A 14,675-nucleotide genomic window follows, 5' to 3' on the forward strand; every position below is an offset into this window, starting at 1 on the left:
GGGTTAACTTAGCCCCCCCCCCATGGCCCATCCTAGCTCCCCCCCCCCCCTTAACCTGTATATAATCTCGTTTCTCTTAGAGCTCTCTTCGCTTGATACAGCAATTTTGCTGTGACGGTTCCACCTGAAGACGGAAGCTTGTGTTGCCTCCGAAACGTCGTGATTTAATTTCTTTTCCTTTTTTTACCTACGTTACTTTACCGAAAAAACCAAAGAGTATGGACCCTTGCAGTCACGAAAACTTCAAATCTAGAATTAATGCTCCTCTCTACTCCAATACATGTGTAGAGGAGTACTGTGAGCAGCCAATGAGGGATACGCGTAAGGAAGTGCTAGTTGGTGCAGAGTTATGCGAGGCCAAAGATGACACAACGTCATGGGGGGTTACGTAGGGGGGGACTTTCGGAAAGCACTTTCTGGAAAGTGGGCGGGCCGAGCTGGGGGGAAGAGCTGCTGAGAGGGTTCTTAAGGGGGACCACCTGACGGACACGTGGTTGTCATCGGGGAGCCAGGGTAAGGATCGGCTGAAAAAGGTCTCTCTCCTCGTTGCGGGGCGGTGTTGGCTGATCCCCCGCCCCAGGCAGACGGGTGAGAGGGCCTAGGGGTAGCCGAAGTAGGACCGACGTATATAGTTATCCCAGGTCCAAGTGAAGGATGGAGAATAGAGTGCACCAACACTGGTGTGAGTGTAGGATGCAGTGTGAGAGTGTGTATTAATAAATGGCAACCAGCCCTTATAGTATTCCTAGTCTCCGCGCAGTTGGACTGCACTACACATGGAACAAAAACACAGACACGCCCAGACATATATAACAGCGGCCATTCAGTGCTAAGTGTTGGTTATGTCACCACACCATTTGTCAAAGGCTAGGCATACTTTAAGGCTATCGCATGAAGTGTGGAAGGCTCACTGACAGGAGGTTACGAGACAGGTGTTACGACTGACTGAGATGGCAGATTCACCACATGCGCTCCCCAGTTTGCCAACTCGCACACATACGTGGCTATATTGTCAGCACCACATCCAGACACCTTTGTTTTCCCAGTGATAGAGTGGAGCTTGTGGGCTGTGTGCTTAGCGATAGGACTCACACTTGTGTGTTGAAGTCCTGGGCTGGGTCCATGGGGCTCTCCTCAAAGATCCGTGACAACCCATCCACATACCTACGCATAGACAGCAGTGACTATCCAACACGAACATAACCCATCCACATACCTACAGAAAGTAGTGATTATTCAACACACATACAACCCACACACTCACAGAAACACATGCGCGCACACTCACTTTTCCACGCACATGCACTAACTCCCAGAGCAAGGTTGACATGTCGAGGAGGATAACCCCGCTGAACAAAATAGTTTGTCTTTTAAGACGATGTAAAAAAATCTCAAGGAAGCTGGTTTGTCGGTGACGAAGTTCGTAAGTCGAGGACTGCCTGTACAATCCATCCACATACCTACACATCGACAGCAGTTACAATTCAACACACACATTACCTATCAACCAACAAAAACAACCACAATTCGTCACAAAGTGGCAGTGATATCACGACAGCGCTGGTGCCAGGCTACTGGCACTTTAAGGCCAAGTAAATCGTTGAAGGATCGCTCTGGCAGGAGGTCAAGGGAGAGACCTAAGTGCAATGGGTTGACTTAGATGACTAACAGATGCACCACCTGTGCCCGCTACTGTCCCAACTGTCTGTTTTAGATGCCCGGCACTCCGCTCGTTGTTGTGACATCACTCCCCTGCCCTCCACTGTTGTTGGAGGGTGACTGCCTCCAACTGCCTAGTAGCGTCCTTCATGAGCCTTCGCCACAGAGGCCGATCTTGACACCGTTGGTACCAGTCATCGGCAAGTCCACTCAGCTCCATATCCTCTTGTACCACATCAGTCCATCTCTTCTCGAGTCCATGCCCCGCAAATTTAGCCCTGTCTATCTGGCCAAACAAAAGTTGTTTTGACTTGCGGGCGACATGCCCCAGCCAATGCAGCCTTGCCTGCCGGAGCTCACTTATGGTAGCATCCAAACCTTTAAAGGATTTGTGAACTCCAAATACCATCCATACTGGTTAAACCAGGAAAGCCTGGTCGTTTCAAACTGGCACGGATGTTCCATTGGGGAGTCCATTTTTCGCAAGCAAAGAGAAGGAAGGGAATTACTGTAGCCAAAAAGACCCACACCTTTGTGTGGAGCCACATACCACGTAGCTTCCACACAGCGTTACGCAGTCAATGAAAAGATGCTACTCGGCTGATTCGGAGTAAGATCTCTGCTGTCAAACCGAAGCTGGTCAAAAGCACACTGCCCAGGTATGGAAACCTCTCAACAACTGCCCCATCACCAATGGGGAGTTGAGGGGGTGGAGTGTATGATGACACAAAATACCTCGGTAGGTGCTTAGTTCTGATGGGGCTGATGGAAACCCCCACCTCTTAGTAAAACGCTTCAGGTTCAGCAGCAATGACTAACTCCTTCCCTGAGTGAAAGGCAATTACCAGAACATCAGCATACCAACAGTGAGCCATCCCTTGACCACACCTGGGTATCGATCAGCCTCCCATTATAACTGGACCAGATGTAAATTTCTCCGGAACTGCCGTAGAAGGTTACTCAAACTACGTGGTCGAAAAGAAGAGTTAAATAATGTAGGAGCCAGAGGAAATCCCTGTCGCACCTCCAGGTGAACAGGGAATGGCTCTGACTCTCGGCCACGTAGAGTGCCCACCATCATGAAGTACTTGATGATTGTGAGCAGAGTCAGAGACTCAAAAACCATGAAAAACAACCAACCCAGAGCCCAGGCCTATTGACAAAATCATAGGCCTTGACCAGGTCAATAAAACAGACATGTAGGTCTTGTGATTCCCTACAACTATGCTGCAGCAGATGGACAGAGAATATGGCCTCTCCTCAGCGTGCATGGTAAGGCGATGTTAAATAATCCTTGCCAAGACCTTTCCCGGCACAATGAGGGAGATGCGCCTGTAGTTGCAGTCCCCCTTCTTTTTAAGGTACTCAAGAAGGGGGACCAGACAATTCACAACCCATCTACATACCTATACACAGACAGTAGTGACTATCCCACAAAGACCCCCCATGAAGCCTTAACAGACTGTTGGGGCAAGTGCTGCTAGCGAGCACCTATGAAGGCCGGCACGGTACATGAGGGGGTGGATGACCAGCACCATGCTCGACCGACCTTTGTCTCCCCATTGGAGCCTGTGATTCTATCCTGATCTTGACATCTCAACTGGCTCACAGATTTTTTTGTTGTTGATATTTTTAAAATGTAATTGTTACTACAAACCGTGATAATTGAATCGTGGGAGGAACAGGGTCAAAGCATGCGTCACTCTCATTGGCCGAGTGAATGATTGGGCGGGTACGTTTCTCGGCCAGCGCTGCGTGTTCTTACTTGCAAGCGCTTTTTATATCTTTGTATTTTATTAAAACTTTTTTTTAATGTCTACAAGACATAGAGCTACAATGAATCAGCGTTCTGCTAGGTCTGCCTGTATTCAACAAAGATCCCGCAAAGATGTTGGGGCAAGTGATGTTAGCGAGTCGCTTTGAAGGCCAACTCGACACATGAGGAGCTGGTGTGGTCGGGACCACACCCTGGCACTTTTGTCTCCCCAGTGCTGATATTTTACGCAATGCACCAAGTACAATTTTTTAAGGCTAAGTTGACCTAGGCAGAGGCCCAGGTCTGGTTCAGACATTCGCGACTGATGCTGGCCATGAGAGGGAATCGTACTCGGGTGACCAGGTTCATGTTGCAGTGCGCTAACCGCTGTGCCACTGCTCCACACACACACATGCAGGAACACAACTACGTGCATACCAACACGACTGCGTACTTGCTGCGGAAGTCAGGCACGCTGAAGAGCACTTGCATGACGGAGTTGAGGTAGCAGGAGTTCCCCAGGTTGGCCATCCCCGTGTAGCCCGGGCCATAGAGTGGCGTGAGCTGCGTCCCTGACTCCTGAAGCGCCTCCCACTCGCCCACGCGCTGATTTGCGTCGATCTCCAACTCCGTCATTGTCTTGTCCGTCTGCCAGTTGGGAGGGACATGGAGACATGGGACATGGTCACGCGCATGCGTGTGTATGCGTAATGAGAACACGTTTGTGTATGCACGTGTGTGTACCACACACCTTGTGCATCGCCATCATGTCGATGCCAAAATGCGCCAAGTGATCGGACAGACTCGGGTCGAGAACCATCTCATCCTCCGTGTACGAAAACACATCTGCGTGGGGTGACGGGGTCACAATGTGAGAGAGTTACACAATGACCGGAGTCAGGGCAATCGCAAGTACGGACCCTAGTCTCATACAGACTTCCCCTCCCATGTGGACAAGAGGTCAGTGCAAGGGATCTCAGGAGTTCTGTTAATTTTTTTTATCAATGAAGCCTCTGGCCGACCTTCACTTAGCAGGAGGTCGACCCATTTCCCCTCTGCTACCCCTGGGGTCCGGAACTCGCCGTGCGCTTGCCCGGTTTTGAGACATGCGCAGCTGGTGCTCTGGGGCTGGCCACTCACCGGCGCCGTCAGGTGTAACGGTGCCGAGCTTGACGGCGAGCGGGAAGCCAGTCTCGCGAAAGTGCTCCAGTGCGTGGCCATTGCCACCAGTGCCGTCGAAGTAGCGGCGCCCGCACAGCACCGTGCCGTCCGTCAGATTCGCCCACAGGTTCTCACGCATGTCGCAGCGCGAGCACTTCCACCCGCTGCCCGGACATGTGGAGAGAGAGGTTTGTTTCGCGCTTCATGAAATCGTTTGTCAATAAAACAATTTTAACGCTTTCTATACAAATTACGAGAAACTTGTCACATAGAAAAAGTGCATGCAGGCTGAAAACAAGTGAGTCTCGGGTGTGAGTGAGAGTGTGAGTTACGACTGATAATAATCAGCTTTCTCTTCATGGCGTGTTCACAGCTGCCAAAGGGGGCTCTGGACGAGTACAAGGGGCTGGCAATGCCTCCACCTTCAATTAAATTACCAAAATACGACAAAATAAAAGAACATAATATAATCTTGATAATTGGTTTTTTACCCTTCTATCTGGCAACAAAACTTCCAGATAGAAGGGTAAAAAAACCAATTATCATATTTTTACTGGCAAATGAGGTTCCCATAGTATAATATAATCTTGTGCGAAAGGCCTCAAAGGGACAGGCGGCTGTGACTTCTCCGGAAAAACCCCAATTGGTGGATCCAGGAGTTAAAATCCCTCCCCGCTGGGGTTTCTGCAGAACTAGGATACCACAGCGGGTGGCCACGTGGAATTATTTAACATTCAATGTAGAGGAGAGGCTATTATTCCTTTGTCATGAGCTGGACTGGTAACGTCTGGACTTCTGTGGAATACTGGAGGTCCAGTGGACTGGTTCTAGTTCCAGTAACTATGAGGGGTGGATAATCCTCTACTCAGAACAGAAAACTGTGATACAAAGGTATTCTGCATAAATGAATGAAGGAGGCGTGGGAGCAAGGCACGGAGGTGTGGGAAGCAGATAATCCCAGACTGTTGTGGGCATGCCTCCCTATGGTGGTGGCTTAAGTCTCCACCGAAGATGAATAGTAATGGAGGGATGCAAGCAAAGCTGACAAGTCAAATACCTAATATGACCTCCTCTACCAGGCAATACTTATCGGGCATTATTGTTCACAGTTATGCACTCCCTTCTCTATGGTTGCTAAAACGTGGAGCCCCTTAAAGGAATATCTGTCGGTTTCAAATATTCAGGCTGGCTGGCCTATGATCCATCCTCAGTTTAATCAGATTGGATTAGTGTGAGGAGCTCACAGATCTCTGAAAGATTGACACATTTCCATTGATGAACTTCTCCGCCAGGAAAGGAACAATTGGCTGGCTCCTGTAGCCCACATGCCCAGCCACCGCATACCCAAGCAGATTCTGTTTGGCCTGATCAAGGGGGCTAAATGGCACTGCATGGACAAGGTAACAGATGGGCTGATGCGGTACAGGATATGGAGCTGAGTGAACTTGCTGATGACTGGCACCAGCAGTGTTAAGATCAGCCTCTGTGGAGGAGGCTCGTGAAGGACGCTGCTAGGAAGTTGGAGCTATTTGCCCTTCAACAACAGCGGAGCGCAGAGGAGCGACGCTCACAACGACAAGAGCATTGGGCAGCTAAAACGCAGCAAGTTGGCACAGTAGGATGCACAGGTGCTCCATCTGCCAGTAATCCCAGTAAGTCAACCCTATGGCAGCTGGATCTGTCATCTCGCCTGGCACAAGAACTGTGTTGTGACGGCATCGGCACTTTGTGACCAATGGCGGCTGTTTTTGTTATTGTGCGAGGGTGCAAATGAGTAATCTTGCCTGGGAGGAATACGCACGCCGTTGTCGAGCTGCTGCAGGCCAAGCGCGTGGGGGGAGACGTTCCTCACCTCCCCGTCCCACGCCTCCACTTCCTGGCGACGCGACGCTGAGTCGGCCGCCAGCACCGCAGTGCATGCCTGGCTCACCTGGGGGCATGGTGCACGGGCAGCGGGCAGCGTGATGCGGTGTGACGTGGTGTGATTCGATGTGCTAAATGGTAAGGTGTGGTGCGGTGCGTCACGCACGCGCTCGCGGGCGATGGCCGGAAGCTGCTCGAGCTCGGGAAGACTCAGGCGCAGATACTCGGGGAACACCACAAGTGTCACGACCTCATCATACTCGGCCCGGTCAGCCTCCACCGAGAACCCGCCCTCCACTCCTACACGCCATCATTGACATCAACACCATCAACATGACCATCAGAAATATCATCATCAACAACACCACCACCACCACACCTGCCATCAGCACCACCAAGTGTGTGGGCGAGTTGCAGTGAGTGTGTGGGCGAGTTCTGAGTATAGTTGAGGGTGGGAAGGATGCAGTGAGTTAGGAGTGAGCAAGCGGTGAGTATGTGTTTGTGGTGATTAGTGATGGGTATGGTGGGGAGAAGTAAGTACTTGTGAGTAGTGGTTATTGTCTGTGTGTTGTGAGAAGTAGTGAGTTACCGATGGCGAGCCGCGTGGGTTTCTTGCGGGGCGGGTCCTCGTCTCGGGCTGCACTTTTATCCTCCTCCTGCCCATAGCACATGGGAGATGAGCATTCACCTCTCACCCACCCGCCTCTCACTCACTCACCTGCCTCTCACTCACCCACCTGCCTCTCCCTCATTCACCCACCCACCTCTCACCCACCCACCCACCCGCTTCTCACTCACTCACCCACCCACCCGCCTCTCACTCACTCACTCACTCACCCACCCACCCGCCTCTCACTCACTCACTCACCCACCCACCCGCCTCTCACTCACTCACTCACCCACCCACCTGCCTCTCACTCACTCACTCACCCACCCACCCGCCTCTCACTCACTCACTCACCCACCCACCCGCCTCTCACTCACTCACTCACCCACCCACCCGCCTCTCACTCACTCACTCACTCACCCACCCACCCCTCACTCACCCACCCACCCGCCTCTCACCCACCCACCCGCCTCTCACCCACCCACCCGCCTCTCACCCACCCACCCGCCTCTCACCCACCCACCCGCCTCTCACCCACCCACCCGCCTCTCACCCACCCACCCGCCTCTCACCCACCCACCCGCCTCTCACCCACCCACCCGCCTCTCACCCACCCACCCGCCTCTCACCCACCCACCCGCCTCTCACCCACCCACCCGCCTCTCACCCACCCACCCGCCTCTCACCCACCCACCCGCCTCTCACCCACCCACCCGCCTCTCACCCACCCACCCGCCTCTCACCCACCCACCCGCCTCTCACCCACCCACCCGCCTCTCACCCACCCACCCGCCTCTCACCCACCCACCCGCCTCTCACCCACCCACCCGCCTCTCACCCACCCGCCTCTCACCCACCCGCCTCTCACCCACCCGCCTCTCACCCACCCGCCTCTCACCCACCCGCCTCTCACCCACCCGCCTCTCACCCACCCGCCTCTCACCCACCCGCCTCTCACCCACCCGCCTCTCACCCACCCGCCTCTCACCCACCCACCTCTCACCCACCAGCCTCTCACTCACTCAAGTTTCTGTGCATGTACACGTGTGTTTGCCCATACCTGTTTGTTTGTACGAGTTTGTATACAAGATTGCCCTAAGAGTCTGGTGAAGGCTTAATGGGAAGTCTTTGTTTCTTGTGTGTGTAGACGAACACGTGTGTGAGCAGGCGTGTATGTATACGAGGGGAGAGATAGTGTAGCGGTTAGCGCAACGTGCCACGAACATGGCGACCCGAGTTCGATTCCCGCTCATGGCCAACACCAGTGATGATTATCTGAACCGATCCTAGGCCTCCCCTAGGTCGACTCAGCCTCAAATGAGTACCTGGTGCGGTGTATAGTAAACATCGCCACGAGTGAGACAAAGGCAGCCGGGCGTGGTGCTGGCCACCCACCCCCTCTTGTGCCGTTCTGGCATTAATAGGTGCTCACTAACAGCACTTGCGCCAACAGTCTGTGTAGGCTATACGTAGATATTTGTGCATGGTGTGTGTACACGTGCCTGCTTGCGCGTGCGTTGGATGTGTAGGTAAAGGCGCTGTCCCGTTCTGCGGAAGTGCCGCTCCACGTGCTCGCGGCCGAACCCCAAGAAGGAGTTGAGACACAAGTAGAGGCCACCCTCCATCTCCTACAGCATGGGGGAGGGGGGGCAGTCACACGACGTCATGGCAGGAGTCGTCAATGAAAGGAACATGATATAAAGTCGAGAAATCTCCCAGAAATTCCCAATAACTTCAACAGGGAATCCTGGATCTCCATTAAACGGAATAGGAAATCAAGTCGCTATTTTGACGACGGAATTGTACAGCACGCTTGAGAATCCTACAATCCACAAGGGGCCGTCCATAAATGACGTCACGCGATTTTGGACGATTTTTGCCTCCCCCCCTCCTTCGTCACACGGCGTCACAAAAAGTCAGACCCCCCTTCAAATATGACGTCACAAAGCTCTGCCCCCCCCCCCCCCAAAAAAAAAAAATGCATTGTAGTGCGTATTTAATGTGGCGCTGCACTCTGATGTTGTAGGAGAAAACATTAAAAAGTCTATTTAATTAAGTAGAACGTGTTGTCTATATTTATTTAAAGTTGTGCATTTTGATGCGACATCACATTTCTCAAACCCCCCCCCCTCGTCACACATCGTCACAAATGTCTGACCCCCCCCCCCCCCCAGGTGCGTGACGTAATTTATGGACGGCCCCAAATGCCATCCACCTGGTTAGCAATCCTGATCCATGGGTCGTGGGGTAGTGGGGACTACTACTGGTCAACCATGTAATGTATGCTGATGTTCTACTGATTGCTGCTCACTCAGAGGAGTTAGAGGTGATGCTGCTGAACCTGGAGTGTGCCATTAAGAGGTGGGGTGTTACCATCAGCCCCATCATTTTAATGGGTGATCTCAATTGGAATTGGCTAAACCCGCCGGCCGTGGCCACAAATTTTACAGATGAATTTAACCTATTTCAATTAATAAATGTCCCCACAAGACCCAAACCTAAAAAACCCATGACAGTCATTTCTGCTTGACGTCCTATTAACAAATGCCCCTCACAATTTCGCGCTGACTGGTGTTCTGGGTAATAACCTTAGTGATCACTCCTTCATATTTGGGGTGAGATCATCAGCCAGACCCAAAGCCCCCCCTAAATTGGTTTTGAAGCACTCCATGAGACACTTCAGCTCTCAGGCATTTATTAATGATGTGCTTCACTCGGATATTGACAAGGCCTGTGATATCCTAAACCTGACTACGACTTGGGAGACTTTCAGGTACACGTTTCTCCAAATTCTTAACAAACATGCTCCGTTGATTAGATTTAAAACTAAAGGCAACCGTCCACCATGGTTTGATCCCTTGATTACTAAGCTTATAAAAACTAGGGACAAGGCTTGGGCATGTGCTCAGAAAAGTAATTTGGTCCATGACTGGCTAGAATACAGGATTTTAAGGAATAGATGCGTCAAAAAAATACGGCATGCAAAAAATGCATACTTTTCCTCCACTCTCCTGGAATCACATGGAAATGCCAGGATCTTCTGGAAAACAATCAAAAGTATCGAAAAGGCATCTAACACATATAATCTGCCCGTTGAGCTTAACCGAAATGGGGAATATTTTTCACAGCCCCAAAAAATAGTTGACAATTTTAACCTTCATTTTTCTGAAGCTGGTGACCTTTTTGATAATGTATTGGGAGTCACCCCTGCGCATGCAAATTCCTACACCCCTGTTCAAACATTAAACGAATTTAGTTTCCAGCCAATCCACGAAAGTAATGTTCTGAAACAACTGTCCTACCTCAAAGGGTCCTCCTCTACCTGAGCAGATAATATTCCTATCTTTGCTCTGCTAACTGTTGGTCACCTAATATACAAACCTATAGCCCATATTTTCAACCTGTCCATCAAAGAAGCATCAATACCTCTAGAATGGAAACATTCATATGTTCGTCCACTTCACAAAGGGGGCCCTAAAGATGATCCAAATAACTACCGACCTATCTCAATTTTGTCCCCATTGATGAAAATTTTAGAAAAAATATTGAACTACCAAATTAGCAGTTTCCTGTCCGACAACAATCTATTACATCGAAAACAATCTGGGTTCCGAAAAAAATACAGCACCACATCTGCTGCATTAGACTCTCTGAATCACATTTACAGTAGCCTTGATAATAATCAGTACTGCGCCAGTCTTTTTCTTGACTTGTCCAAAGCCTTTGATACAGTCGACCACAACACCCTGTTTAGTAAACTAAGTTGCCTCCGTTTCTCCAAACACGCAGTAGAATGGTTAAATAAGTATAACCCGTAAAAACAAAGTTTTTCACTATAAATCCTTTATATGCGTGGCAGCGAATTTAATATAAAGGATTTAAAAATATATTCGCCTGTGGAGGACGCGGGGATCGATCCCGCGACCTTTGGCATGGGAAGCGAGGGCGCTACCAACTGCGCTACTCCGCCATGGCCTGTGGAGGGGTTACGCTCTGGGCTCTTATACTGTGACGTTCAGCCAAAGCCAAGAATGAGTTCTATTTGAATACATGTAAAATAAAAAAATTTTGCCTAAAAAGTGTAAAATTTTGGGAATTTTTTTTCACGAACATTGTCTGTCACAACGAGTCTGTGTGGAAAATGTCAGCTCGATTGGATCACGGGAAGTGGGTTAAAAAACGACCGAAAGATTTGCACGGTCGTAAGCAAGCACGCAATCAAGCAAGCACGCAAGCAAGCAAGCATGCGAACTTAATATAAAGGATTTAAAAATTACCTCTCTTTTCGCACCCAAACTGTACTCACAGATGGTTGGAGGTCAAACAGTGTTAAGATAACAAAAGGGGTTCCACAGGGTTCAATCCTCGGCCCCCTCCTGTTCTCTCTTTACGTCAATGAATTGGGCACTGACCTGGATCATTCCAAGGTGAATCTTTTTGCAGATGACACGATACTGATTACTGCTGGCCGCTCTCCGGATGACGTGATTGCTAAGCTCTTGGGTGATTTCAACAAACTACAACATCAGCTAGTTGCTCTTAAACTAGTCCTGAATACCTCCAAAACCAAGGTGCTATGCTTCTCACCAGGACTAAAGCAGGAAGTTATTTTTCCCCAATTACATTCCTTAAATAATTATCAAATAGAGTAAGTCAAGATCTATAAGTATATTGGGGTCATTCTTGATTCAAAACTGAAATTTGAAGATCACATTGATTATATTGGTAAAAAGACAAAAATAAAAATGGGTTTTCTGTATCGACACAAGCACTGCTTTCCCCCTATGTTCCGTTTGGAATTGATAAAAGCTACCATACTGCCTCTACTTGATTACTGTGACATCGTGAATAAATCAGCCCCAAGTACTGTACTGAAGAAGCTTGACTCAATGTATCACTCGGCCTTAAGATTTGCATTGAACTGCCCATATAGGACTCACCACTGTGATCTCTACATTGGGTCAAACTTAACATCTCTCAATGTTCGACGACTTGTGCATCAGATCTTATTTATTCATGATGTATTTACAAAAAAATCCGCAGATTACCTGCTGGATCTCCTCTCTGTTTCAAAGAACAAATTTGACCTAAGGTCTTCGCTCATTTACCAGCTTCACATTCCCTATTGCCGTACAAATACTGGAAGGGCCTTTGCTATTGATGCCCAAAGGGTCTGGAATGCTATTGCCAATATACTGCAACTGGAATCACTACCTATGAGATCTTCACTCAAAACTGCTCTAGAGGAGTTGTACACCCCTAGCTGCCACTTCAATTTAGTGGCCTAAAATACAATGTTTCGCTCCGGATGATCGCTGCAAAGTATGACCTGTTTTGATTTAGTGTGCTGATCTTAAAGGTGCATTGAAAAATGTTGATACTTCCGACTGATGCTCCTACTGTTGTGGAGTGACTCATGCAGCCAGCTATGGCTGCAGAGTTTGGTAGTACAGTACATGTTGTTTATGTCGTTTATTGTGAAAATTCGGTCAGTTCCTATGACCACTGTTTCATTGCTTTAAGGACTTTATTTTGGTGATTTTCGATAAGTTTTTTGGTTTGGCCATGTTTGTTTGTTGTAGTACAGAGTTAGACTGATGGCCTTAATCTAAGTTGTCTTGTGGTTGTTGTTGTTTGACTTGCATCCCACTGGGATTTTTGCACATTTTTGTGTACGGTGCTTTTTCTGCAATATTTTACTGTCTTTTCTTGGATTTTCTGTTTGCACTCAGTCACATATTCACTTTAAGATGTTTTTTGTTCATGTTTTTGTTTTTTGTTTGTTGCGGTTGCACCCGATTCAAGAGCCGGATGGCTTACAGGGCTATACCTAATAAATGAACTTGAACCAAAACCAAGTACCTGCCTGGGTATTTTTTGCCATCAAACACTCCACCCCATCAACTCCCCATTGGTGATGGAGCAGTTGTGGAATGCAGAGTATTCCATACCTGGGCAGCATGGTTATGACCAGCTCTGGTTCGAGCAGAGGTCTCACTCCGAATCAGTCAGGTGGCATCATCTTTCCATTGGCTGTGTAACACCGTGTGAAAGCCACCTGGCCTGTCGCTCCACAAGGAGCTTCGGGTCTTCTCGGCCAGAGTCATGCCCTCCCTATTCTATACTTGTGAAACGTGGACCCCCCTAATAGAACATCTTCGCCAGTTAAAAACATTCAGGCTGGCCTGCCTACGATCCCTCCTGGGTTTTACCAGGCTAAATTGTGAGCTCACAAATCCTTGAAAGATCTGGACACATTCCCATCGGTGAGCTCCTCCGGCAGGCAAGGCTGCGCAGCGTTGGCCAGGTCATGTAACCTGCATGCCCAACTACTGCACGCCCAAAAAGCTTCGGTTTGGCCAGATAGAGGGGGTTAAACGGGCGTGTCACAGGCTGCAGAAGAGATGGATTGATGTGGTATGGGAGGATGTGGAGCCGAGTGGACTTGCTGAAGACTGGTACCAGCGGTGATAAGATCAGCCTCTATAGAGAAGGCTCGTGAGGGACGCTCCTGGTCAGTTGGAGGCAATCGCCGTCCAACAAACTAAGGGCTGAGGAGCGACGCTCACAACGAGCAGAGCGCCGGGCAGCTAAAATGGAACACGTTGGCACAGTAAGGAGCACAGCTTGTGCATCTGCTAGTCATGTCAGTCAGTCAGCCCATGACTTCCCGTCAGAGAGCCTTCTACACTTCGCATGGCTTCAAAGTGCACCTGGCCTGGCACAGGTGACGTCACCGTCAATTTGTGGCAAATGGCGGGTATAGTTGGTATTAATGTTATGCAACATCGAGTTACTTCACTGCATACTCCCACCCATCGCTCCCCGTCTCCCTTCGTCTCTAGTATCACTCCAACTCCCTCTTTTTTCTCCATCCCATCTCCCCCATGTCTCTTCCACCAAATTCTCCCGTTTCTCTCCCATAAGTCTTCCATTTACAGGGAGAAAGAAGACTCGCTTATATCTTTGTGACGATGTTGATCGCTTTGATGAGACGGGACTTTTGCTCAATAATTACGGCGACATCCATCACTCCCTCCTCACCCCAGCGTCACTCCCTCCTCACCCTGCGTCACTCCCTCCTCGCCCTGCGTCACTCCCTCCTCGCCCTGCGTCACTCCCTCCTCGCCCTGCGTCACTCCCTCCTCGCCCTGCGTCACTCCCTCCTCGCCCTGCGTCACTCCCTCCTCGCCCTGCGTCACTCCCTCCTCACCCTGCGTCACTCCCTCTTCACCCCAGCGTCACTCCCTCCTCACCCTGACGTCACTCCCTCCTCGCCCTGCGTCACTCCCTCCTCGCCCTGCGTCACTCCCTCTTCACCCCAGCGTCACTCCCTCCTCACCCTGACGTCACTCCCTCTTCACCCCAGCGTCACTCCCTCCTCACCCTGACGTCACTCCCTCATCACCCTGCGTCACTCCCTCCTCACCCTGCGTCACTCCCTCCGACCACACCTCACTCCCCCCACGCGTCACTCCCCCCAACCACGACGCGGTCGCCACTCACGGGACGAGGCGACTCGTGATGTCGATGATGATAGTGGCTGTGGTGGTGATGTTGACAAGGTGATGATACCCCGATTATGCTGACACATTTACGAGGCGAATGAGGGTTTCCTCGGATGGATAT

At 50.1% G+C, this 14,675-nt stretch overlaps 1 protein-coding gene across 2 annotated transcripts in view; it reads right to left on the reverse strand.

Moving 5' to 3' along the window:
- Positions 1 to 14,675, reverse strand: part of USP5 (ubiquitin specific peptidase 5) — a 34,959-nt gene that overhangs the window by 16,297 nt on the left and 3,987 nt on the right. For both annotated transcript variants that reach the window (XM_078611583.1, XM_078611582.1), the window contains exons 2-9: positions 8,549 to 8,674; positions 7,029 to 7,095; positions 6,606 to 6,739; positions 6,361 to 6,506; positions 4,556 to 4,740; positions 4,167 to 4,261; positions 3,870 to 4,063; positions 1,093 to 1,164 (exon numbers count right to left, since the gene is read on the reverse strand). In XM_078611583.1, the coding sequence (XP_078467709.1) occupies positions 1,093 to 1,164; positions 3,870 to 4,063; positions 4,167 to 4,261; positions 4,556 to 4,740; positions 6,361 to 6,506; positions 6,606 to 6,739; positions 7,029 to 7,095; positions 8,549 to 8,671 (1,016 nt within the window). In that variant the 5' untranslated portion in view covers positions 8,672 to 8,674. The remainder of the gene's footprint in view (positions 1 to 1,092; positions 1,165 to 3,869; positions 4,064 to 4,166; positions 4,262 to 4,555; positions 4,741 to 6,360; positions 6,507 to 6,605; positions 6,740 to 7,028; positions 7,096 to 8,548; positions 8,675 to 14,675) is intronic.

This window comes from Lampetra planeri, chromosome 36, assembly GCF_965212315.1.
Source record: "Lampetra planeri chromosome 36, kcLamPlan1.2.h2, whole genome shotgun sequence".
In the NCBI taxonomy this organism is placed as follows: Eukaryota; Metazoa; Chordata; class Hyperoartia; order Petromyzontiformes; family Petromyzontidae; genus Lampetra; species Lampetra planeri.